The sequence below is a fragment of the Sphaerodactylus townsendi genome, linkage group LG07, assembly GCF_021028975.2.
Source record: "Sphaerodactylus townsendi isolate TG3544 linkage group LG07, MPM_Stown_v2.3, whole genome shotgun sequence".
NCBI lineage: Eukaryota > Metazoa > Chordata > Lepidosauria > Squamata > Sphaerodactylidae > Sphaerodactylus > Sphaerodactylus townsendi.
Window position 1 is genome coordinate 3,177,640 of NC_059431.1, and position 26,118 is coordinate 3,203,757.

The window sequence follows — 26,118 nt, forward strand, 5'->3', positions numbered from 1 at the left end:
GAACCCACAGTTTCTTATTTGGGGGGCCATTATTACTTTGGGGGAACCCCCCTTGCCCCATTTTATTATGAACATGTTAATACATGCAGATGCCTTATAGTGAGTTAGACCATGGTTTACTGGCACTTCCAGCTGCTTTCCAAGGTCTCAGGCGGAGAAAAGGTCTTCCACATCACTGACTCGCCAGAGTCCTGATCAATGACTTCTCTCCTGAGTGCTTTTGCAGCTTCTGCTATTAACCATCTAATCCCCTTCATGGTTTCAGCTACTAAATGCCTGATTCGGTGACAGTTTATTGCTGCCTCTTGTCGGGAGGTTGGCACCCAAAAGCCCGTCCATGTCAGAAATGACATTATTCGGTTTGGAGGGATTAGTTGGTTAGCAGAAGCTGTAAAAAGAACTCGGGAGAGAAGTCATTGATCAGGACTCTGGCTCTACTGCTGGGTCTTTTAACTGGAGAGGCTGAAGATCGGACCTGGGGCCTTTTGCCTGCCCAGTAGATGCTCTGCCACTGAGCCTCGTCCCGTCCCCTTAGAGTCCCTGGAACTGTCCTTCACATTAATTTGTTCAAGTTTGCATCCCTTCAAAGCAAACTATGTCTTGGCCCCCTCCTTCGCCCCACATGGGGAGCCGGGAGATCCACTTCCTGCCACGTCACCAGCAGGATGCAGCTAAGATCCCTCCGCTCCATCTCAGCTAAGGAAGAGGCAGAGGTGGAGCACAGGCTGGGCCCCTTGCTGAGTCTCTGGGAACCCAGCAGTCCCTCTCCCCCCTACCGCCTTTGGTTCACCTGAGCCACAATGTTAGTTGCTTGGTGCTAAGAGCAGAGTTCAGCAGATACCCATAAAGACCCAGATACTAGTGAGTTGCTCAATAAAAGTTTACTAGTTAAAAAGCCAGAGGGAAACAATAAACACTATACTATCCTGTTATGTACTGCCTGGTAGTGCTAGAGGGTCTGGCTGGCACATGACTGAAATGGGCACTGAACAAAGATGCTGAGCTGACTTTATAAGCTCCGGGGCACGTGCCCAGAGGTGGGATCCAGCAGGTTCTCACAGGTTCCCGAGAGTAGGTTACTAATTATTTGTATGTGCCGAGAGGGGGTTACTAATGGGTGATTTTGCCACGTGATTTTTGCCTTAGTGACGCCCCTCCTCTCAGCAGTAGCGCACAGAACTTGAAGCAGTCTAGCAGGAGGTGCACTGGTGTGCGTGGCAGCCTGCACCTGCACGCATTCGTTTCCTGCCACAGCCCCACCCAGGAATGCCCCGCCCCCGGAATGCCCGGCCACACCCCCGTTGTGCCCCACCCAGCCCCATTGGCCCTACGCTACTGTTTGAATCCCACCACCATGGGAACCTGTTACTAAAATTTTTTGATCCCACCGCTGCACGTGCCCATAAACACACAAGTGGCTACTGTCCCGGCCACGCCTAATAAATAAGTCAGCTCATTCGAATATGATCTCAACATCTTGTTTACACACAAACAGATAGATAACACTTTCATGACTGGTTGTGGCAGACACCTGCAAATCCCAAGACACAAAGACGAGGATTTGATTTAAACAGGGACATTGTGAGGCGGCAGCAGCAGCCGCCAATTGTTTGAGTTGGGAGGTTCCCAGGGCAAAGGCAGAAAGATGCTTGCAGAGAGAGTTCAAACGAGGCCAAGGGCGAGGGGGCCCCAAGACCCCCAGGGAAAGGCTGCTTCTTTCCAGCAACACATTTCAATCAAGTGGCAGGCTGGCTGGCTGGGTGGGTGGGTAAACCTTCACGTATCTCCCTCATTAAATTACATGTTAAGTTTTTTTCACACCCCTCTCTCTAGCTGGGAGGGGAGGGGCTGCTCTGAATGCGCCGGATTCTGCTCGGCTGAGCTTTCGAGGGAAGATCCGTGGCCAAGCGCCCAGTAGCTTCATCAGGCCGGCAGGAGCAGCAGGTGAGCCACTAGGAAGGCGGGCAGAGAAGCAAGTCCAGGTCTGGAGGTGTCCAGAGGGGGTTTCTCAGGTGAGGTGACCTTTGGACCCCCTCCCCCACACAAACAATGCTTCACTCTTCATTCTGGTGACTCCTCTCAAAAGGTTGGAAAGTGCAGAAAATGGGAGGCAAATGATCTACGAGGTGGAGCACCTGTCCTACAAGGGAGCCGTAATGTTCGGGATGGGTCATTTAGATAGAAAAAAGAAGTCTGGACACAACAGAAGTGGTTTGTGACATTCTCCTCTCCTCCATTTTATTCTCACAACAAACTTGCAAGGTAGGCCAGGCAGAGAGTGTGTGATTGGCCTAAGGTCCCACAATGAGTTTCTGTGACATGAATGGGGAACTGAACCCGAGTTTCCTACTCTAGCACTGGAACCACGACGCCACACAGGCCTCTTTCAATCCACAATCTTCCTGCCTCTCTTTCTGCGCATTGAGTGGTCCCCCACGCCCGGGCAGGCTGTCCCACTTCTCTCTCACACCCTCTCCCACCTTTCCACGCAGCAGAACTCCTTCGTCCTTGTTCCCAAATGAAGCTGGAAAACGTCACATTCCTTTATTTACGGCTAAGATACTTTAAAATTGCCATCCTGCCAGACGCGTTACGGCGGACGCAAAGAGTGCAAAATCAGAACAGCTGCAGCTGCTGCAAACTTACAGCTCCGTTCTTTGTTCTCCTTCTTGGCCTCTCTCTGTTTCTCTCACCCTCCCCTCCGAGGTTGTACCCTGGCTGATGGCAGAGGCCGGCCTCCTTTCGCTTGTGTTGATCTGAAAGGGGCTGTGGACACAAATGACACACTAGCGCTGCATTTATAAGCATAATAGCCATTCACTGGGGGGACGGAACAGAGAGTAATTTCCCGGGGTGCTCATGTCTTTGGCGGGGCACCCAGAGGCAGTTCGCTTGTCAGGACTGTGGTGGCACAAAGTACTCGAGGAAGGAACACTCGGCGTTTGGAATAAACGGAGGAATGAATGGCCATGGGGGGGGGGGGGCAGCGGCATTGCAGCAATTACAGTGACAGAACTGCTAATTATTACGCCCGCGGCCCGGCGGTGCGCACAGAGCAGAGTGCGACTCCTCCAACCCTCGATGCTTCCGGCTGCCCCACTGAGTCTCCAGCCTGCCCCACTGGGGCAGCTCTTGTATGGGGTTGGCCCACATTGTTGGCTGGGGGGGGGGGGGCTGATGGAAAATGTTGTTGATTTGTTTGGAGCTCTTTTCACCCCTCCCCCTCCCAAGCAACAGAGGGAAGTTATCATCAATCCTCCTTATCCCGGGCTCCATGCAAACTAAGGGTGGAGGATTGTCCTCACAGACTAGGATGATGGGGCCCAGGTGGGCGTTTTCTGCAGCCACACCTGCTGCTGCTGTGTCAGGGGGATGCTATCTAGGTGATTGAGATGCATTCCTAACTCAGTGCAACTGCTTAACGCTGCACATGAATGCTGCTAAAAGATATATGTAACCAGCCTGCTTGATGTTACCACTGCCATCTGAGGGGCATTCTTTCCTTGATCTTCACGTTGTGGCTTCACATGCTCTGTAGATAACTAGGCTTCCCCCTGACACCCTGGTCTCATAAGTACAGTGTTGTTTCTGTTGTTCCGTGGGGGCAGGATGCCAGGTGGCTCTCTATCACTACCTGTTGCTGATCTTGGGGTGCCTTGGCTCTGCAAACTCATTATTTCAAATTTCTTGGGAAAACAAGGGGGGGGGCTGACAGTGGGGCTAAAGGGGAGGGCAAAGACCAGACTCGCCAGCACTGGCTTGGCCAAACGTTGGTGCTCTGAGCTTAGCAATAAATGCTGCTGATCCACAACACAGAGTCCGTTTATTGGCTTCAGGTTCGAGACCTAACATTCCGCTCTTGCGCCTTAACCTTTTGGCAGGATTTACCAGCCTCCTCCAATGACCAGACTTTTGGGTTCAAAAATTGGTTTATTGAAAGGGCACTGCCAACTGGAGACGAGCAAGTTCTTGCTGGAGCTGAGTGCTACTCTATAGCTCCTGATTAATAGCCCTTCCCCAAGCACCCACCCCACCCCCCCAACCCCCCACCCCCGTTGGGATCCTAGCAGGGTGAAATCACTACAAGTGCTCTCAAGCTGTGCAGAGCCTGGCGGAGGCAGAAGATAAGGGCCAGGTGCAAACGGCCTCGCAGGTGAGAAGTGTTGCTGCGTGCCTAAAAGGGAGTGTACCCAAGCACAGCAGAGAGCAGTAGAACAAACCAGGCACAACAAGCAAGGCTGAGTCGGGCCAGTGGTCTGCACGGATTGGCCATGGTGGCAGGGGCTGATGGGAATTGTAGTCCATGAACATCTGGAGAGCCGCAGGTTGCAGACCCCTAGCTGTACCCCCTTCTCCTGGGTCACCCCACAGCCTCAGGGCAACAGCCACAGATCAACAGTCATGTCTTCAAGATCACATGGTAGGCTGGGCCTTGAGGACAGTGGCGTACCACCCATTGGGCAAAGTGGGCAGTTGCCTCAGGCGCAGAAATGTTTAGTCACGTGGGGGCGCCTGATTTCTAAGCCCTGCCCTCTCTGGACGGTGGCCCACAAGCCACCAGAGGTCCAGAGCTGGAGGATGGGGGAGCTCCAAGACTCATAGTCGCACCAACAGAAGGCGAAAGCAACGGGAGGTGAGCCCAACAGTGGCTGCCCATTGGGGGGGGGGGCATCAAACTCAGGTTTTGCCCAGGGCTCCAGTTTGCCTATGTACGCCACTGCTTGAGGAGCCCTGCCAATGACCTCCTGAAATGGGTACGTTTTCCAGATGGCATTAAAAATACTGGATATACCAAGGCAAAGCACAAAGCAACAGTCACTGCTTGGCACTTGGCCCCGCCCCCTCGATGCCCAAACCGTCCGCTTTGTGCTGTTTGGGCTTGGAGGAGCACGCAGCCCCAGGACAAGCCAGGTGTAAGGAATTCCATAGAAGCAGAAATAAAAGGCTCTTTGGTGAAAAAGACCGTTTATTCAGACATCTTAGAAAGCTCAAGTACACGCAGTGGCAGGAATGACACTTCCCGCCAGAAGCACAGGTTATAACTCTATTCCCCCCATCCCCCCTTCCTGCTTCCCATGGGAACGGAGTCCTCATCTCCCGCGCAAAGATAAAGTCTCCGCCGATGAAGCTGGCCCATCGCCCGGGCTGTGGAATGCACTCAAGGTTACCTTACCATCAACACCATTGAAACCATTGAAACCTTTACACCAGGAGCCCAGTGCTGACCTGAAAAATCCAGTGTTCTTTTCACTAAATGTGCAGGAGAAAAGAACCATAGAAATGCAGACATTGAATGCCTGGTATTTTTTTAGTCCCCCCCCCCCTCGCCACTTGCCCCAGGTAGTAAGTGAAAATCCTGGATTGTCCAGGTCAACCGGCGTCCCTACCAAGCCAAAACAGGACGGGGCGCTCTGCTTGGGCAGGAAGAGTTTTAGTAAGTTTTACTGATTATTAACTGGATGGAGCTTATGTTATTGTGAGCTCCCAAAGGCTCCTGGTGGGCCACTGCGAGTAGCAGAGTGCTGGACTAGATGGACTCTGGTCTGATCCAGCTGGCTTGTTCTTATGTTCTTCGTTTATTGTGTTTTTGTATGATTTGCTCCTTTATTCAGCATTGTATGAATTTTATGTTGTACGCTGCCTGGAGCCCTTCGGGGATGGGGCGGTATAGAAATCTAATAAATAAATAAATAAACAAACCGGAAGCAGAGCCTTGCGAGGACAGTCTGCCCATTCCAGTGCTTCATGCCCATCACCCTCCTTGCTGCAGTGCCTTGCAACCAGGGAATCCTCGCACCATCTTCGAAGGAGCCCCCCAGGGGGAGCACATGGCCCAGGTCCCACATGCTGTTCAATCTCCATGCCGGCAGAATACAAGCATTGCATGCAGAAAGCTGTCCCAGCTTGCTGACATGCTGGCTTTCAGCTTGCAGGGAGCTCCCCATAAAGCTACCCTTGCCCTGCAGCGCGATCTGTGGTCTCTCCCCCGGGTTTCTTCTACTGTGCCTTGCAAAGGAATTACTGTGGTTTTTCCGTGTGAGCCACATGATCCCCACCAGCCTCTCCCTGTTGCGAGCCGGGCCCGGTGGCGGCCATGCGAGAGACTCCGCCGTTGAAGAGGACGGGACTCCTCGCGAGGAAACCTGCCCGGAGGCTGCCCTCGATGATCCCCTTTTCAACAACGCCCACGTGGGCCTGGCCCCGCCCCTCAAATGGGCGGAGCAATCTCCTCGGGCCCTCTCAGCCTGCCCTTCATTGTGACGTCACGGGGCTTCCAGAAGCCTCCAGAGGGTTTTCTTTTGGTAGGCGCGCAGCGCAGCAGCCAATCGGCGTAGAGCGGAGGCCGGGCAGCACAGCGCGGGCGTGCCCGCTCGCCTGGCCTCCGTCGCCTAGAGACCAATAACAGTGGAGAATAGGAGTGACTGGCTGATGGCAAGGCCAATGAGGAGAAAGAAGCGGGAGGGCGGCTGGGCAGGGCAGGGGCCGGGCGCGTCCGAGCCCGCCTACCCTGGTCCGGCCAAAGGGAAGGGCGCCCGGGCAGGATGGACCGCGACGCGGACCAATAGGCGCGTGAGAGTGGCGAGGGCGGGGCCGTTGCTAGGCGGGGGCGGGACCGAGAGAGGGGGCGATAGCGAGGCCGGCCGCCGCCGCCGGAGGGACCGAGGGGCCAGGCGGTGAGTGTCCGCGGGCGGGCGGGGGGGGCTCTCGGGGGCCGCGGGGCCTGTGCGCGGGAGGGGGGGAGGAGGAGGAGGAGGAGGAGGGGGTCTCCGAGGCCGCCCCCCCGGGCAGCGGGCGGGGAAGGAAGAGGGAGGCCCCTCCCCCACGGTCTCCCTCGGGGCGGGGCCAAGCGGAGCCCTGCCCATCCCTCGCGGGAGGCGCGTGCTGCTGGCGCCGGGGGCCGGGGGGCGGGGGCCGCGCCGGCGGGGCTTCCTGTGCGGGGGCGGGCGGGCCCGGCCGGGGCTGGCTGCGGCGGCTGCCGGGCATTTCTCGCCGCCGACTCCAGCCGGGCAGCCGCTCCCCGCCGAGGCTCCGCTCCGCCCGTCCTGCCCGCCCGCCCCGACGTGGTCCCCGCTTGCCGGCCCGGAGCCGCCCCGCCCCGCCTGCGATGCCCGCCATCCTGCTCTTCTGGAGCCGCGCGGAGAGGTAGGAGGGGGGCTTCTGCAGCTGGGGGGCATCGCGGCCCTGGACGCCCCGGGAGCCGGGAGGAGCTGCCTCCTGGGCGGGCGGGCGGGCTGGGCACGGAGCTAAGGAGTACCCCGGAGCGGGAGCGCGGGGAGTCCGGCTAAAGTTTGTTCGGGACGCCGCTCCGCGCGCCGAGCGAGGCGGCGTCTCTTGCCGGCCGAGGGATCTTCCCAAGGGCTGCCGGGGGGCTTCTCGCCTGGCTTCTCACCTTTTGATGGGGGGGGGGGAGGTCGCGCAGGGCACCCCTGCCTCAGCGCCCCCCGCCCAAGAACGGGCTTTTCCGCTTTCTCCTTGGAAGCCTTCGTGGGGGTGGTGGGGAGGCCACCCCCCCCCCAAGTGGGCTTCGGACGGGAGGGCCGGGTCTTGCACGCGCGCTCCCGTCCTGCGCCAATGAGAAGCGGGATCCATCCGGGCTGCCCTCCGGTGTCCCTGCGCCGCCGCCGCCTCCTCCTCGCCCTCCTCTGCCAGCCAGCCAGCCAGCGCGGCTGCCCTTGCCTTGCCTTGCCTTGCCTTGCGTCGCCCGGCTGCTGCTTGGGGGGCTCGGGGGCTGTGGGGCAGGCAGGGGCCATGTTCAGGATCCGGGTGGAGCCGGCGCGGGTGAGCGCCTGGGGCATGAACCTGTCCGTCAAGTGGCGGTGAGTGGCGGGCGGGCGTCCATCTTGGCATCCGTCAGGGCATCCATCCGGCGCTGGGCGCTGCTGGGAGGCGGACTCGGCTGCCAGGAGCCCGGACCTGACGGCTGGCTGCCTGCGGAGCCCCGGGGGGCTGTGGTGCGCGCGCGCCCGGGGGGGGGTGTTCCTTGAGCCTCCCATTGATCTGCGTTGCCGGGGGGGGGGGGCTACCTTGCGAAGGCGGCAGTGGGGGGGGGGCGAGATATTGAGCCGCCCGCCCGCCGACCCCCAGACTCACCCCGCCGGGTAGGGGGAGGAGAGGAGTCATCTGGGGGCCGCCTCGTGTTTTACCAGCGTGCGTGGGCGGGGCGGGCGGGTGGTGGCCCCGTTCGCTGCAGCAGCCCCCGCAGAGGGGAAATCTCCCGGTGCTGCTGCTGCTGCTGCTGCTTCCCGGACTGTTCTGTTCTCTTCCCTGCGGGCAGCAGAGGAGAGGGGCTGCGCTTGCTCACTCCTTCTCGCGCTTGGGGGGGGGGGACTCTTTTGCACCCCCTCCCTGAACCCCCACAAGTGTTCATCCGCCGGGGAATGGGTTGGTGTGCCTAGAATGAGACCGACCAGAGCTGCCGTCCCAGTGGCCAGCCTGCCTGCCTGCCACATCAATGGGGAAGGGGGATAAAAAGAGGACAGGTCGGTCAGGGGTGTCCCCGCCTCGCAGGGTTTCCAGGCATGCCCCAAAAGACACCCCTGCCGTGTTCTTTCCCAATCCCGCTCTTCCAGAGGGTGCGTAATGCAGTTGGAGGGCTGGGGGTGTGTGTCCCTGGTGGGATACTCTGCAGAATTGAGGCGGCAGGGAGGGGGCTGCTGGCCCTGGGCGGGTGAGGCGGGTGCTTGGGCGAGGTGAACGGACCTCCATGCCCTGAGGTGGCCCTCTGAGGACGTGCAAAGCGCAGTCTGGCTGTTCTGTGGGAGATTTCCTTGGGCTTTCTTTCCCACATTCTCCGTGTCGGCACGGCTGACCCCCGGGGATCTGTCGGGAAGAGTGTGATGCTGCCAGCCCTTCAGGTGGGGGGGAAGGAGGCACTGCCAGCCCCCGAGCTGAGGCTGGGGCAGTTGGGGGGCAGCTTCCGTTCCTCTCTGCTGCACCCCTCCTTGGCCAGCTCCAGAGAACGGGCATGCCATTCAACCAGCGGCCCTGCCATGCTGACCCCTTCCATACCAGCCTTCACCTGTGGCGATGCTAAAAGTTCAGGCTGCAGCTCCTGGCCCCTTCCCCGTGGCCCTCCCTCGCCCCTTGGTGGCTGCCTGGCATTTACCACCCGCCCCGCCCGCCCCCTGCCAGTGCCTGGTGGCCCCTGCACTTCTAACAATAGCCCCCCCCCTCCCCCTGTGCCGCTGAGTGGGGTTTGCTGCCGCCGCTTCCTCCTGCCGCCCCCACCTGCGGGAGCCTGATCTCACTACTGAAGATGAGGAACGGTGCTTCTGTGTCACCCTGTGCCCACTCCCACGTCCGCCCGCCTCCCCCTTTCCGAGGCGCCGTGCAAAGAAGGGGGCTGCTGTATTTCTGGATCTGGTGTGTCAGCCTGGGGGGGAGGAGGAGGAGGTCTCTGGCATGCCTGGCAGAGAGGCAGGTGGCACGATGTGAGCCTAGCGGGGCTCGCTCAGGGAGTGTCTGGAGCTGGGCATGCCGGGCATCCTGGCGTGTGCGCAGGCTCTTCTCCGAGCGTCTTGAAGATGACAGCGCCCAGGAAGTGAATGTGTGAATGAAGTAGTGAAGGGCTGGCCGGTGGGATCAGGCAGAGGTGGCTTCCAGCATCTACCAATGGCCAGGCAGGGATCGCAGCCCAGACCCTGGAGACCACGTCCTCCCCACGGGCCAGACCTCCGGGGCTGCGAGGTCTGCTCTGCGTCCTCAGTCTCACGGTGCCACACGTGAGCACCCACGGGAAGAAGAAGAAATCTTGGCGAATAAAGTGCCCTCAAGCGGCCACTGACCTCTGGCTGCCCCGTGGCATTACCAGCCGGGGCAGGGTGTGAACAGGGGTGCTTTGCCCTAGACCAGGGGTCTGCAACCTGCGGCTCTCCAGATGCTCATGGACTACAAATCCCATCAGCCCCCGCCAGCATGAGACTTGTAGCCCATGAACCTCTGGAGAGCCGCAGGTTGCAGACCCCTCCCCGAGACCGCCTCTGCATACAGCGGTGGACTTCTTTGCTGGACTCCCACCCCAGCCGGAGCTGACCCATCTTAGCTGTCCTGATGTGCCCATCCTGCCCCCACCCCCCACCCCACCGGGGCCAGGGCAGAAGAGCCTCTGCGCATTTCGGAGGTTTTGCTGCCAGGAGGAGCCAGAGATGGTTGTGGGAACAGGCGGGTTTATTTTTAGCTCTTTCTCGCTCCGGCTTCTCCAGCGAAGCCCGTTGCTTCAAACACACCAACTGTGGCTGGGCCGGAAAAGCCGGAGGCAAAGGAATGAATCCCCCCTCCCCCCATGCACACACACACAGGCGATGCAGGGCCATGCAGGAGGGTGGGCCGCGGGTCCTCCAATGGCCCCCTGCTTGGCCGCCTCTGCCACGATGCGCTCCAGCGCAGGGGCCTTAGCCAGGGCTGGCTTGAAGGGCGCAGTGGCCTTATTGGGGGGGGGGGGGCTGACTTCACCCCTTCTCTTGAGCACGGTTGCTGCCCTGTGCCTTGGAGAGGCAGGCGAATATAAAAGAGGAGCACCGTGTCATGCTCCGCAGGGCGGGTACGAGGGAGGAGGCGTCGGGGTGAGTGGAGTGCTTGGCACGCGAACGCCCGCTCCTCCGAATGCCGCCTGCGCGACCTCATCGTGGCTTGGGGGCGGGGCTTGCTTGCACCTGGTTACGACGACCCTCTTAGAGGGCGAGCGGTTGCCTAGAAGGAAGTAAATATTTGGCTCCATGTGGAGCTCCGTGTCAAGTCTCAGATAGTGGGGTGGAAAGGAATGTGCCGTTTGGAAGGGAGCCACGGGGGGAGGGAGGCAGTGGGGGGGGCTCTGAAATGCCTCCGGCCTCTGCAAAACAGATGGGAAGCAGGGGGATGCTTTAGGAGCCGAGAGGGGTTTGCCACGAGAGGCCGGGTGGGCTGAGAGCGGCAGACGGGCAGGGCGGTCCGGGCGTTGGGGTGGGAGGCGGCGGCTGCTGGGCAGGGGCTTCTCTGTTCTGCCCCGTGACCTTTGGCAAGATGGCGACGTTCTCTGGCCACAAGCAGGGGTGGCTTTGAATCCCTTCGCCAGACATCTGGTTGGCCTTTGCTGGGTCTTCAGGGGACGTGATGTGGCAGGTGGGCAAATGTTCCCCCCCCCCATGAAAAGATGCTGAGGACTGCCAGTGTGACTACAGAAGATCTTGTGTGTCTGTGTCTGTGTGTCTGTGTTTGCTGCTGTTTGATCAGTACAAGAGCCTTTGGCTTCCCAGGCAACTTCCTGGGCTTCAATGCCACACGTGTGTGTGTGTGTGTGTGTTTCTTCTCCACCCACTGCAGGCTCCTGTAGAAACAGCCTGGGGTCCTCCGCGATGCTTGTTAGTCGGGCAGTGACTGGGCCAGGCAGACACCCCCCCCCGGGCACGGAGCATGGGAGGCCAGGAGACGTTTTGTGTTTGTCAATAGAGTTCAGCAAATAGGCCTCTGAGATCGCACACGCCAGATCCTCCGGAGCACTGGTGGTCTCTGGGGGCAGCCACGTCGGTCTTGGGTGGAATAGCAGGATCCGCGTCTGGCGGCTCCGTAGAGACCAGCGGGATTTGGGCGGCAGGAGCTTTGGGGAGTCTGAGCTGCCTCCATCAGATGTCTGGCAAAGGGAGCTTTCACTGTCTGGAGCCAATCCCCCGAAAGCCGTGCTAGTCTCAGAAGATCTGCTGGACGCGAATTTGGCTGCTCTTGAGCCCCAAGTGTCTGAAGGGCAGGATTGAGGGGGGCAAGGAGGTCACCTGGCTTGTGTGCCTGGCACTCCGCCTGCAGAAGTCCCGTTGGCAGTCCTGGTTGGGCTCTCTCGCAGGTTCTAAGAACATAAGAACAAGCCAGCTGGATCAGACCAGAGTCCATCTAGTCCAGCTCTCTGCTACTCGCAGTAGCCCACCAGGTGCCTTTGGGAGCTCACGTGCAGGAGGTGAAAGCAAGGGCCTGCTGCTGCTGCTCCTGAGCACCTGGTCTGCTAAGGCATTTGCAACCTCAGATCAAGGAGGATCAAGATCAGTAGCCATACATCGACTTCTCCATAAATCTGTCCAAGCCCTTTTCAAAGCTACCCAGGTCATCACCACCTCCTGTGGCAGCATATTCCAAACACCAATCACGCGTTGCGTGAAGAAGTGTTTCCTTTTATGAGTCCTAATTCTTCCCCCCAGCATTTTCAATGGATGCCCCCTGGTTCTAGTATTGTGAGAAAGAGAGAAAAATTTCTCTCCGTCCACATTTTCTACCCCATGCATAATTTTATAGACTTCAATCCTATCCCCCCTCAGATGTCTCCTCTCCAAACTAAAGAGTCCCAAACGCTGCAGCCTCTCCTCATAAGGAAGGTGCTCCAGTCCCTCAATCATCCTCGTTGCCCTTCAGTTCTGCCTCTGAGAACTGGGAATGAGGTTGGACGATCTGGTCCAGGGGCTGGGAAAGATGGGGAGCCCCTGAGCTCCTTTTGACTATGAGCCCTTCGGGGGTCCCAGGAAGCAACAGATAAGCATTAGCAGAACAAGATACCTTCACTTTAAAGGTGTGTTGGTGGCAGAGACTGAGAGGGCAAGAGACCGTGGGGTCATAGTGGTCAGCTCCACAAAAACGTCGACCCAGAGTGTGGCAGTGGTGAAAAAGTGCAGATTTCCCTGATAGTTAGGGAAGGGATTGAGAACAAAGCAGCCAATAGTATAATGCCTCGGTATGGTGTGACCCTAGGCCTAGAATTTTAGAATCATAGAGTTGGAAGAGACCCCAGGGGCCATCCAGGAACACACAAAGCACTCCTGACAAACAGCTGGCCATCCAGCCTCTCTTTGAAAACCTCCCAAGAAGGAGACTCCACCACACTCCGAGGCAGTGCATTCCACTGTTCAACAGCCCTGGTGGTCAGGAAGTTTTTCCTGAAGTTTAGAAGAAGAAGTGTTTGGATTTATATCCCCCCTTTCTCTCCTGCAGGAGGCTCAAAGGGGCTGACAATCTCCTTGCCCTTCCCCCCTCACAACAGGTGGGGCTGAGAGAGTTCCGAAGAGCTGTGACTAGCCCAAGGTCACCCAGCTGGCGTGTGTGGGAGTGCCCAGGCTAATCTGAATTCCCCAGATAAGCCTCCACAGCTCAGTTGGCAGAGCTGGGAATCAAACCCAGTTCCTCCAGATTAGATACACGAGCTCTTAACCTCCAACGCCACTTGCTGCTCCTAAAGAAATTAGGTGGAATCTCTTTTCCTGCACCTTGAACCCGTTACTCCTGGTCCCGGTCTCTGGAGCCGCAGAAAACAAGCTTGCTCCCTCACTGACATGACATCCCTTCAAATATCTCAACATGACTCTGTTTGGAACACGGCTCACAGTTGTGGTCACCGTAGCTCAAAAAGGACATTGCACAGTTGGGAAAAATTCAGGAGAGGGCAACCAAGATGACTCAAGGGGAGAAGCATCTTCCCTATTTGGGGAGGCTGAAGAGTCCGGGACTTTTTAGTTCAGAGAAGAGACGCCCGGAGGGGGTGTGTGGTGGAGGGGCATGGAATTATTTGTGGGGTAGAGGAAACTGACAGTGGGAGCGTTCCCCTCCTCCTCCTCCTCCTCCTCCTCCTCCTGTAATACTGGCTCTCGGAGGTACCCAGTGAATTGGATGGGCCAGGACAGACGGAAGGAATAATTTTCTACCCGGTTAGTAACTGAAATGTGGGATTTGCTGCCCGTGGCTACAGGCACAGGCGGCCCTAAAAGGGGACAGGGTGTGAACGGAGGAGAGGGGCAGAAAAGGGGCAGCTGTGCCAGGGAGCTGCCTGGCAGGAGGCTGGGTCTCTTCTCAGGGCTCTTCTGATGTCCCTGCAGAGCGGGGATTTGGCCTCAGGTCTTTGGCTTTTCCTCATAGCCTTGGGTAATGGGGGGCTGCACCCTGTTGTCTTTCTCCGCACCCCTGTGGGGAAGGGTGGGGGGAGAGCCCGGGCCCTCTTCCTGCCACTCCAGCCAGCCTCTGGGCACTTGCAGATCCCCGGCTTGCGAACGCTTTAAAAATAGCCTCCCACCGTTGCAAGATGTCTCCGTCTAACAGCTCTGTCCTCTGCCGTCTTTCCGCTGGTACATGGTGGGAACGTGTCCTTGAGTGAACTCCCCACGCAGCAGCAGCGTTGTTGGGAGAAGTTCTTTTAAGGCAGTCTGCACCGGCGGAGACGAAGGCGCTCCTTGGTTACCAGCCCTTCGTTCTGCCGTGCTGCTGCCGCCGCTGCGTTAGAAAGTCTTGCTTCAAAGTCCTCGTGGCCAGAGCAGGGCCACGGGGAAGCCCCCGCCTGGCTGCCGTGGTGCTCGATGCTGGCTGCTTGTCCTCCTGCCCCCCCCTGCACACCTATTTGTGGAGGGGGAGCAGCCTCCCTCCCTCCATCTCCGATTACAGGGTCACGTGTTGCTCCTATTCCTGCCCCCTGCGTAACAGCATAGCCCCCCCTTGGCAGGGCACTCTGCCCTGGTGAGTCTCACACGGGACAGGACGGGGACGGGTGAGTGGATCTCCTGCAGCCCCCTTTCCTGGGCTGGGAAGGAAGGGCCGGTGTTTCCAGAGCCGCGGAAGAGTTGCTCGAAGGGGTTGGGAGGGAGAAGGCGGGGGGGCCGCCCCAGTTCCGGAACTCTCACCTGTATCTTTGGAGGGAGCCCTTTTTGACACCCACCCCCAATTCCCTCTCCTTGCAGGAATAAAGAGTCGGTGGCAGGGACCGTCTGCACGATGGGGAAAGATTACTACAAGGCCCTGGGGATCCAGTCGGCAGCCAACGAAGATGAGATCAAGAAGGCCTACAGGAAAATGGCCCTGAAGTACCACCCTGACAAGAATAAGGATCCCAGCGCAGAGGACAAGTTCAAGGAGATTGCCGAGGCCTACGACGTCCTCAGCGATCCCAAGAAACGGGCCGTCTATGACCAATATGGGGAGGAAGGTAAGGGGTTAACGGAGGGGCCTGGCTACTCCCCACTCTGGGTCCCGCCCAGGAAGTGCACTGGTGGGGTCTGAATGGCAGGGGTCCCCATCCGGCTGCGCCTTGTGAACCCTTCTTGTTCATGGCAGTCCCATTAGAAGTGGGGCTCCCGAGTGCCCCCCTTGGCCTGGCAGGCTTGCCTGGGGCATTTCTCTCTTAAGCTGTGAGAGTAGTTGGGAGAATGGCGGGGGGGGGGGGGGGCTTGTGTGGGGAGAGCTGGATCTTCCCCAGTCTGGAGGTTTCGCTCCCAGAGAAGTTGGTCCTCTTTGCAGCAGTGGCGTAGGAGCAGCAGTGGCGTAGGAGGTTAAGAGCTCGTGTATCTAATCTGGAGGAACCGGGTTTGATTCCCAGCTCTGCTGCCTGAGCTGTGGAGGCTTCTCTGGGGAATTCAGATTAGCCTGTGCACTCCCACACGCGCCAGCTGGGTGACCTTGGGCTAGTCACAGTTTCTCGGAGCTCTCTCAGCCCCACCCACCTCACAGGGTGTTTGTTGTGAGGGGGGAAGGGCAAGGAGATTGTAAGCCCCTTTGAGTCTCCTGCAGGAGAGAAAGGGGGGATATAAATCCAAACTCTTCTTCTTCTTCTTCTTCTTCTTTGTCCTTGTTGGGAAGGCTGGGTTAGGGCTGGGCTGCTCCACCAAGGTAAGGGGCCCACGCAGTAGGCTGTGGGTGAGAACGTGTCCCCCGTGGCACGATTGAGGGCCGGCTCCTGCCTTCTGCTGGCTCCCTGCTTCCTTTTCAGTACATGTGTGTGTCTCTCAGCCTTTCCCAATTTTAGTCATAGCTCCTTGTTTCATAAGCGAGGCCGGGACGTTGGCAGGCTCTGCTGGCCCCTTTTGCTGGGGAGGGAGCAGCAGTTGCTGCGCCAGGCAGCCAGATCGGTCTGGGACTCGCTGTGCGGATCGGGAATAAGCCGTCTCTGGCAGCTTGGCTGGCCTGCCTGAGCAGCCACATTCTGGTCCGGAAACACGCGGATTCTTTGGTTGGGAAAAACGAGGCTCACTGAGCAAACTGGGGGGCATTGTTTTGTGAGCCCATCTTGCCTCTGCAATCTTTTCAAAGAAATGTTGGAATCAGCGATGACAGACGGGGGAGATTTGGAGCTGGGAGGGCGGGAGGCTGAGCGGACCTGTTCACAGGTGTCCTGCTACGTTCTGCACCTTGATGGCCCAGGACTGTTTTTTTTAAGTGTGGCAAAAATACGGCGAAGGCATCTGCTAGTGCAGCAGGTGGGGAAGGAAAAGGAGCCTGACTCCTTAGGGAAGCTGCAAGATACGCAGGTGGCAGGTGGCTGGGTGGCTTGTCCCCAAAATAAAGGCTCTGACCTGGCAGCGGCTCTGCTTGCGCGCGCACTTTCTCCCTCTGACTGGAGCATCTAATTATGTCACAGTGGTGACAAGCAAGACATAATCGCAGCCGTCTCCTCTTCTGTCCAGGAAACAAGAGGGGTTTGTGGGAAACCTGTTCCAGGAACTCTGCTTTGCAGTTTCCTCGGGTGCATCTGGGGGCAGCCCAGAAGGGGGTCGTGAGGCTCAGTTAAAGAAAGGAGCTGCAGGGTGTGTGTGTTTGTCTCCCTGGCCAGTTCATCGTCGAGTGTCCCTGTCATCTGGGGGATGAGCAGAAACGTCCCCAAGTGGGCCAGGCAGAGGTGGCGGCAGCCCACCTTGCCCCTTGAAGACTCCCGGGAGGGCAAAGAGCCTCCTCTGCTTCACGTGGCCCTCTTTTCACGTTCAGCGCGAGCCCTCAAAGACGCTGCCAGTCTTGGACGTTTTGCTATTCCAAGCTTCACAGTTGCAGGCGGGCTGGCTGCACAGAGGAGTCCGGCTGTTGCTCAGGGGTCACCTTTGTCGCTTCTCAAGCAGCCCCCCCCTCCCCCAAAGGGAGCCGGGTCTCTCGGGCTTCTTCTGTTTCTCCTCTCCCTTTTCTGTCCGTTGCCACTGCAGCGTTTTGCTCAGGAGCCATTGCTGATATCCTAGAACACGTTGGCTGGGGCTGGGGTTTGGGCCTTGGGAAGACTCCCCCAGCTGTACTGGTGGGGTGGGGGGTGGGGGGGTGTTTCAGGCTCCAGAAGGGGAGACCTGGCTGCAGAGAACCCCTTGCCTCCTCAGGCCCTCCTCCCGGAAGGATTTCCAACGGCGGCCTTTCATGGGAAACCTTTGCTTGGAGCTGTAAATCTGTCTGGGGTTTCCCTGGGAGATGCACCACAAAATGCCAGGATCCTCGTTGGTTTCCAGGCCTGGCTCTTCCAGAGCAGGGCCCAGAGCACACCCTGTAGGGGCCACGGGGCAGCTGGGTACAGTTCAAGTTGCCTTCAGCACTCTCAACAAGTGGTTGCTCCTAAACATCAGAAACAATTATGTCAGAGTGAAGTCTGAAGATAGAAAAAGTGCAGAGAAGGGCAACAAGGATGATTGAGGGACTGGAGCACCTTCCCTATGAGGAGAGGCTGCAGCGTTTGGGACTCTTTAGTTTGGAGAGGAGACGGCTGAGGGGGGATAGGATTGAAGTCTATAAAATTATGCCTGGGGTAGAAAATGTGGACAGAGAGAAATTTTTCTCTCTTTCTCACAACACTAGAACCAGGGGGCATCCATTGAAAATGCTGGGGGGAAGAATTAGGACTAATAAAAGGAAACACTTCTTCACGCAACGTGTGATTGGTGTTTGGAATATAAAGTTGCCTCAGGAGGTGGTGAGATGGCCACTCACCCTGGATATTAGCTTCCCAAGGCAGGGGCATTGGACAGATTGATGGAGGGGAAGTCGATCTGTGGCTACCAATCTTGATCCTCTTTGATCTGAGATTGCAAATGCCTTAGCAGACCAGGTGATCGGGAGCAGCAGCAGCAGCAGAAGGCCATTGCTTTCACCTCCTGCAGGTGAGCTCCCAAAGGCACCTGGTGGGCCACTGCGAGTAGCAGAGAGCTGGACTAGATGGACTCTGGCCTGATCCAGCAGGCCAGTTCTGATGTTCTTAGCAGACCAGGTGCTCGGGAGCAGCAGCAGCAGCAGAAGGCCATTGCTTTCACCTCCTGCAGGTGAGCTCCCAAAGGCACCTGGTGGGCCACTGTGAGTAGCAGAGAGCTGGACTAGATGGACTCTGGCCTGATCCAGCTGGCTTGTTCTTATGTTCTTAGCAGACCAGGTGCTCGGGAGCAGCAGCAGCAGAAGGCCCTTGCTTTCACCTCCTGCAGGTGAGCTCCCAAAGGCACCTGGTGGGCCACTGTGAGTAGCAGAGAGCTGGACTAGATGGACTCTGGCCTGATCCAGCAGGCCAGTTCTGATGTTCTGATGTCCTGAGATCCCTGCAGGGCTTGGGTGAGGCACGCGCTTTGCAGTCAGGAGGGGTCAGAAGCCCCACCCCACGCCCTGTCCCTCCCCATGGAAGAGCCTCTTGCGTCCGCATGACAGTCTGTGGCTAAAGAAAAGAGCTCAGGCTGCTTTTCCTATTTGTGCCAGTCACGGTTCTCTCTGAACTCTCTCAGCCCCGCCTTCCTCGCCAGGTGTCTGTTGTGGGGAGAGGAAAGGAGAGGTGTTTGTAAGCCAGGAAGGCAGGATGTCGATGCCAATTCCTCTTCCTCCGTCCCCTGACGAATGGTTCTCTTGCGTTCCAGGGCTCAAGACGGGGGGCGGCTCCTCCGGCAACTCGGGAAACACTTTCCACTACACCTTCCACGGAGACCCCCACGCCACCTTCGCCTCCTTCTTTGGGGGCTCCAACCCGTTCGACATCTTCTTCACCAGCGGCCGCTCCCGGATCTTCAACGGCTTTGACCACGACGACATGGATGTCGACGAGGACAGCGACGACCCGTTCAGCGCCTTCGGGCGGTTTGGCTTCAACGGCCTGAGCGGCGTGCACCGGCGGCACCCGGAGCCCATCCACATGCGCCGGAAAGTGCAGGACCCGCCCGTGGTCCACGAACTGAAGGTCTCCCTGGAGGAGATCTACCACGGGGCCACGAAGCGGATGAAGATCACCCGCCGGCGGCTGAACCCGGACGGGAGGACTGTGCGGACCGAAGACAAGATCCTGAACATCGTCATCAAGCGGGGCTGGAAAGAGGGCACCAAGATCACCTTCCCCAAGGAGGGAGACGCCACGCCGGACAACATCCCTGCCGACATCGTCTTCCTCTTGAAGGACAAGCCCCACGCCCACTTCAGGCGGGACGGGACGAACATCATCTACGTGGCCATGATCAGCCTGAAAGAGGTCAGTTCCTGGCTCGGGATGCGGGGGAGGGGGGCTGGGGGCAAGGAGGGGGGGTCCGGGTGTGCCAGGCTGCCAAGGTTCTGCAGTCCCAGATGGAGAAGGGCCGGGTGAGCGAGCATCTCTGAGGCGCTGCTGGCTCTCCCAGTCACTCGCCCGGCGTCACTGGGCTCCTCGCCCCTGTCTCTGCTGTGCCCGGGTCGACTGGGGCGCAGTGGCAGAACCCTGTGCCATCCACCAGCAAGGAGCTCAGGAGGGCATTGTTGTTACTCAGCTGTGTGATTCGATGTGGTTGAGATGTGTGAGCCCGGGGAAGCAGGGCAGGATGCCTCCCTCAGTCCCTGGACATCTGACAGCGGGGAGCCAGGAGCCCCTCCCCCCTCTGTGAAGGAGGAGAAGGGAGCAGGGAGAGATGGTCCCCGGAAGGGCTGGGCGTGTTCCCCTGCAGCTGACCCCCACAGCATCAGAAGGGCAATGGTTGGTTGCTAACCTATTTTTTTAAACATGTTGGCTGCCCGTGGGAGGGGTCCTGCAGGGTCACGCTCTGTTCGGGGGGGGGGGGGAGAGGAGGGGGCTTCTCCCTTTCCCAGAGGTAAAAAGCAGGAACCCTCTTTTTTGCACACCAAGTATTTATTTGACATAAGCAGAACTCCACAACCAGTCAGCCTTTCCCACCAACACAAGGGGCAGAAAACTTCCACCGGCTTGGCAGTCTTGGGCTTGGGAGCCACTCTGGTGGTCCCTTTCAGGTGCCGGGTTCCTCCTGGGCGTCATTTCAGCCCAAGAGGCACCTGCGATGGCCCTGCGGCCCCCGACGGCACGTTCCTCGCGCACTTCCTTCTTCAGACTGCCCTTCCTAGTGTTTGCGCTGGGACAGAACAGTCCCGTTGATCTGACGTGGGAACGCTGACACACGTTTTGCATCAAGGAACTGAAACCCCTCCCCCCATTGGTGGGTGTGTTGTGGCAGCTGTGGCCAGGGTAGACCTTGTTCCCACTGAAGCCGCACCACACAGCCCTCGTAACGGCTGGAGCGGCTCCAGCACTGGGAACTCCAGTGGCAAAAGCGAGTCCCGTTATTTCTGTTTCCGCAGTGGTGATGTTTTTTGGCCCTGTTTTGCTGGTTCAGGTGAGAGAGGTCTCCTTGCTTTGACGGTGCGTCCTGCGTGGCAGGGGGTTGGTCTTGCTGGCCCTTGAACATAAGAACATAAGAACTAGCCAGCTGGATCAGACCAGAGTCCATCTAGTCCAGCTCTCTGCTACTCGCAGTGGCCCACCAGGTGCCTTTGGGAGCTCACGTGCAGGAGGTGAAAGCAATGGCCTTCTGCTGCTGCTGCTGCTTCCGAGCACCTGGTCTGCCTTGGGGGTCTCTCTTCCAACTCTATGATTCCTGTGAGACGTGGGGGTGGAATGCCTTTCAGGAAGGCCACGGACATGTGTGGGCCTCCCGGCTGACTGATCCCCTGGAGTCTTTGAATAGAAACCTCAGAAGAGCCCTGCTGGGTCAGAGCCGGTGGTCTGTCCGGTCCAGCATTCTGGCTGGTCACACAGTTGCCCCCTGGTTCCTCCCCCTGCCCCTGAGGGTGCTTCCTAGCACAGGGATGCAGGGTCTGCTCTGGTGCTGCCGTCCCCTGGATAGTGCTGCCGCCTGGCCCCCATGCGCATACATTGAGCATTGTGGCCACCTGGACCCAGCTGCCATTGGATGGATGGCCTGTCACTCCCTTGGCAGTGGGCATGCCCAGGGGCATCTTCGTTGACACCCATAAAGGCGGCCTGTGGTTCGTGCCACAGATGGGGTGGCGAGTGGAGCAGAGCAGGATCACAGACCATAGTTAACACCTGGGGGACTGGGTTGCAGTCCCTTTTGGCTTAAGCCAAGTCCTTCATTTGGCCAAGAGGATGAGTGAGGCCCTCTCAGTCTTCTGTCCGAGACTGGCATCCTCTTTAATACCCCTGAGGAAGGAGAGGAGGGCCGGGAGGTCCTCGGGACTGGCCTGAGAAGGGAGACCCCCTGGGATTTTCCTGGTGGGAGATAAACGCCGGGAATAATCAAGTGTTCCGAGTGCTGCGCTGAAATAGTGTATGGGCCGAGGGCAAGACAGGGAGATGGCTGAAGACGTGAGCCAGCTGAGCCAGAACCGATTTATTCTTCAGCGCCTGCAGTTCTGGATTATCTTGGGTATTGGGACTGGGATCCTCAGGCCGGGGAGGGGGCTGCTGGGAGGCCTGGGGGCATCTTCTGGCACGCTTGTTCTCTGCCTGTCTCCCCCCCACCCCCACCCCCCCAGCCCGCCCGCCTGCCTGGCCTTGTCTCCTCAGCTGAGTGCTGGCTCCTTGTGGGGCACACGTCTTCCCCATGTGGCCGTTCCGGCTGTGGTGGTTTTGCGTGCCCCTGCCCTTCTCTCTCTCTCTCTCTCTCGTGTGGCAAAGGACTCCTCCCTCCCTCCCTTTTGACCCCAGAAGTCCACAAACTTCCAGGTGGAAGCGAGGCAGGGATTCTCTGATCTGTTGTAGGATTCACGCTTCCTCCTGCTCCTTCTGCTGGTGCCGCCTGCCTCGCTGACACCCCCCTCCCTTTTCGCTGGCTTGCCAGTCTGGTTTTCTTGGGCTGCTTCCGGAGGTGGCAGGTTCACCTGAGGACGCTGCTCGGGGCTGCCTTGCTCTGTGCTGCTTTGCTCTGCCACCTTCTGTGCAGAGCGTGCAACGAACCGGCAGCGCTTCCGTGGATTCCTCCTCCCGGGCTCTTCTGCCGTTGACGTGAACTGGAGCGAAGGGGGGGTGGGCGGTGGGGGGCTGAGAGGTGCATCCGCGTTTCTGCAGGGAAAGCCGCCTGCCTGCTGCTGCAGCTCCTGCTTCCGCTTGGGGGCACAGCCCCACGGTGCAGCCAGCCCAGAGGCCGCCTGGGGGTCTTTCCCAAGCAGCGATCCCACCCGTGTTCTGCAGGAGGTCTGCACCAGCAGGTCATTCCTGGGCATCCAATCAGCCAGCTGAATGCCGGGAGAGATCCTTGAGACCCAGCTGCCATTGGATGGCTGGCCTGTCACTCCCTTGGCAGTGGGCATGCCCAGAGCGGCTCGGAGCACTGCTGTCCGTGTTGTGGAAGCCAGGCTTCCTGTCTCCTTGTCCAGGCAGGGTCGTGCAGGCCTGCATTGCGCCTCAAAGGGCCTTCTGGGACATTCCGGGGCCCTGGATTGGGCTCGACTGACCTGGCCGGGAGCCTTAGGCGGCATTTCACTCTCCTGAGTGATCAAGCAAAGGGGAGGGGGAGACTGGGGGGGGGGGGGCTGGCTGTTTCTGGGATAGTCCCCCTGGAATCAGGGTTAAGGTCATTGCTTTCACCTCCTTCATGTGAGCTCCCAAAGGCACCTGGTGGGCCACTGCGAGTAGCAGAGAGCTGGACTAGATGGACTCTGGTCTGATCCAGCTGGCTTGTTCTTATGTTCTTAAGGTCAGGCATAGAAAACTCATTTCTTACGAGGGCTGGATATGATATCAGTATGACTTCTCCGGCCTGGGGGTGGGCTGCCTCAGTTGGCCCCAGAACGGCCCTGGACGGTGCCTGCACGGGTGAGCCCGCAGCAGGGCAAGGTGGCTTCCTGGCAAGGGCTTATCAGGCCAGCGAATCAGCTGAGGCAACGGCCCCCCACCCTCCCCACCCCATAAGAACATAAGAACTAGCCTGCTGGATCAGACCAGAGTCCATCTAGTCCAGCACTCTGCTACTCGCAGTGGCCCACCAGGTGCCTTTGGGAGCTCACATGCAGGAGGTGAAAGCAATGGCCGTCTGCAGCTGCTGCTGCTCCTGAGCACCCCACTCCTGCTCTGGCCTGGCAAGCATGTTGGGAGCAGAGCCGGGGGGGGGGGGGTTTGCCTTAGCTGGCTCACGGGCCTGATAAGACCCCTCGAGGGGCCGCTCCTGGCCCTGGGGCCGCCTGTCAGTGGGTTGGAACAGTCTGCCTCGATGGTGTCTCGCTTCCGTTCAAGGCCCGGCTGGCGCAAGGAAGCAGGAGAGAGTATTTGAAAGGCGTCCCTTCCTGGAAGGTGGAAGGCGGAAGGCGGCCTCGTGTGTCCCTGGGAAGGCCGGAGCCTCTTTTAGGTTGTCGTTGGCTGTGGGGGCCCCCAGGCACATCAGCCAGGGGAGCTGCGGACACCCCTGAAGACCCCGTGGGGATCAGGCCCCGCAGCCGCTCTCCGTCCGGCTCTTTGCTCGGGATCTGGGCGGGGCCTCCTCTCTGAAGCCCCCTCCTCTAATTCCCTGGCAAGGGGAAAGGGGTGGGCGTTGCCTGGCCTCCCTACTGCTCTGTGCCAAACCAGAGGGCCTTCCGAGGCCTGCCGTTCTGGCCTGACAGATATCCGGTTGCCCAGTTGAAAAAGCTTCGTTGTTTGGCTCTGGCCCCTTCCAATGAGCCCAGGCCCCTGCGAGGCGGCCCTGTTTGGCCAGGCTCTGCTTGAGGGCGGCAGCAGCGTTCCGTTCCAGCAGAGCGAGGCTCCCTTCGTCCCTCCCCCCACCTATTTTTAGAACTGATTAAGGCGCGACGGGGTGCCAGCTATGCTGCAAATTTTAATGGTGTTTTGTGAGCTGCAAGTGTTTACGGACCTGTTGGAAGCCCCCCCCCCCCCCCGAAGGGGGCCCGCGCATTAAGTTTGAAACGGGTAACTAACGTGCTGTTGTTCTGCGGTGTGTGTGTTTTGCAGGCCTTGTGCGGCTGCACCGTCAACATTCCCACCGTCGACGGGCGCGTCATCCCCCTGCCCTGCAGCGACATCATCAAGCCCGGCACAGTGAAGAGACTGCGAGGGGAGGGGCTGCCCTTCCCCAAGGTGCCCACTCAGCGCGGAGACTTGATTGTAGAGTTCAAAGTCCGCTTCCCGGACCGGATAGCCCCCCAGACCCGGCAGATCCTCAAGCAACACCTCCCCTGCTCCTAGACCCCCGCCCCGCCCAGCCCCTGCGCTGGCCTCGTCTTTGCCTGCCGGATCTCAGCAGCAGCAACAACAACAGCAACGCTTCACGCCCTCGGCTTGCGCTGCGCCCGGGGGGCCCAGGCGTGCGCGGCTCACTGCGGAACACGCCCTCCCGTTGCTGCCGGCGCTCCGGCCTGGCTTCTGTGTGCTCTCCCTTCCCCCCCCCCTTTTCCTGGCAGTGGATTTCTGGCTCAAGCCCCGGGGGTGCTCTTTGCCACTTTGACCTCTGGGCTTCTGGGGGAATGGCTGACCCTCTCCCACCGCAAACAGGACTGCAGCGCCTCTTCTGCCTCTGCCGGGGTCACAGGGGGATCTTTCTGCAGCTGTGCTGTGAGTGCGCCTGCGTGGCGAAGCCCCTCTCTGGCTCCTCCTGCTTGAAGTACACGGACCGAAGAGCCGGACGTCCTTCCGGCCAGCACAGCCAGCAGCCTTTGGCTCTACTCTCGCAGGGCCTGCTCGAATCCCTGTTCTTACTCTAATAGAAACTTCGTTAAGGGTTGGTCTTTTCCTGTCTGTTTCAGGCTATTCGGGGTAGTTCGTGTTTAACTCGCTGGGGGCATCGTGTCTCCCGCCCACGCCAGGCCAGGCCCCCCAGCTGACGTCTTGGGCCAGAGGCCGGGAGACGCCGCTCTGCTCACTCGAGCGGTTGGATCGATCTGTGCACCAGCCCTCTACGTGGGGGTCTTCAATGGCAGCAGAGGAGCCAGGCTAGGGAGGGCGGGTTTGAAATCTGCTTGGGGGCTTCCGAGGGGGGGGGGGTTGTGAGAGGCGCTTTTAAAAAGTTTTCCTGGGGTGGGAATTGTTAAGCCAACACTCCTTTGCCAGCTCAGCCTGGCTTCACCTGCAGGGATGTCTCTGGGGAATGAGCTATTAGTGGTGCCTGACTTCAGTGAGGCTTTGAGGCTGCCGTTTAAAAAGCCGTTCTCTTCCGCTCCCTGACGCGTGGTGCCAACCCCCCCCCCCCCTCGCAGGGTCCCTGGCATTCTTCAGCCGAAGTATTTTTCTGCCTTGAAGGGGGTGGGGGGTGGGTCTTGTTCCCTTCGTCCTGGGTGACTCGTGGCAGGGGCCCCGTGGCTCTCGTGCGAGCTGCCTGTTGGGGCTGCTGCCACGCTAGAAAGTGTTTGGTTTGCGCGGGAGGGCGGGGTGTCTTGAGCGCGCAAAGCCCAGCCCCTCCCTGTATAGCTGTACAGAATCTTAACACATCAGAGTCTTTTAATGTGCAATTTTTGGAGAAGATTATAACTGTTAACACAGTATTTAACTTATCAACCAGTTTGAATGGTTAAGTTGATGCCTTTTTGGCTCCCTCCAGAGAGCGTGTGTGTGCGTGCGTGCGTGCGTGCGTGCGTGCGGGTGGGCGAGCGGGTGGGGGTACGTCTGTGGGTTTTTTTAAAACTATAAAAGGTCTCTGGGGCTGGAGGCGCCCGGGCAGGCGGGGCAGAGCCAAGGCAGGGGGCGGCAACCGCGTTGGGCTTTTCCCCAGTCCAGTGAGGCCCCTCATGGTTTTATAGCTGGTTTTTTTGTATTTCTTTCCTCTGATTTTTGTAATGTCCTGTAATTAATATTTAAAAATTAAAAAGTATTTTAAAAAATGGAGCCGTGTGCCGTCTGTGAAGCAGCAAGAAGCCAGAGGCGGCATCTGCGTGCCACTTTGGAAAGGAAGAAGCTACGGCAGGGTGCTGGCCCTCCCCTTTCTGATTCTCTGCAAAGTTACAGAAAGTCCAGAGGGTTGGGGGCTTTTCTGGTCACACCAGGGAGGCCCTTCTGACGGGGGCCTTGCAAACAGTTCTCCTGCGTAAAGGCCGCCACTCATAACCACTGCACCTCACTGGCTCACAAGCACATTAATACACTGCCCAAGAAATGCTCTCTACCATCTCCATTTAGCCTGTTTAAGGCCTGGCCCACCGCAATGCAGAAAATGGTTTACAAAGCTAGAAGACACAAAGCAAGAGCGTGAACCATGAACATAAGAACTA

At 58.8% G+C, this 26,118-nt stretch overlaps 1 protein-coding gene across 4 annotated transcripts; it reads left to right on the forward strand.

Annotated features, from left to right (window-relative positions):
- Positions 1–6,588: 6,588 nt before the first annotated feature.
- DNAJB5 (DnaJ heat shock protein family (Hsp40) member B5) lies at positions 6,589–25,091 on the forward strand. 4 transcript variants are annotated; one of them, XM_048504234.1, is made up of 4 exons: positions 6,589–6,674; positions 14,676–14,920; positions 18,573–19,174; positions 23,870–25,091. In XM_048504234.1, exons 2-4 carry the CDS (start codon positions 14,710–14,712, stop codon positions 24,101–24,103), a joined length of 1,047 nt encoding a protein of 348 aa, XP_048360191.1. In that variant the 5' UTR covers positions 6,589–6,674; positions 14,676–14,709; the 3' UTR covers positions 24,104–25,091. The 4 variants fall into 4 exon arrangements, with proteins under 4 accessions (XP_048360191.1, XP_048360189.1, XP_048360188.1 ...); XM_048504232.1 differs by lacking the exon at positions 6,589–6,674 and adding an exon at positions 6,912–7,143; XM_048504231.1 differs by lacking the exon at positions 6,589–6,674 and adding an exon at positions 7,722–7,817.
- The last annotated feature ends 1,027 nt before the right edge of the window (positions 25,092–26,118 follow it).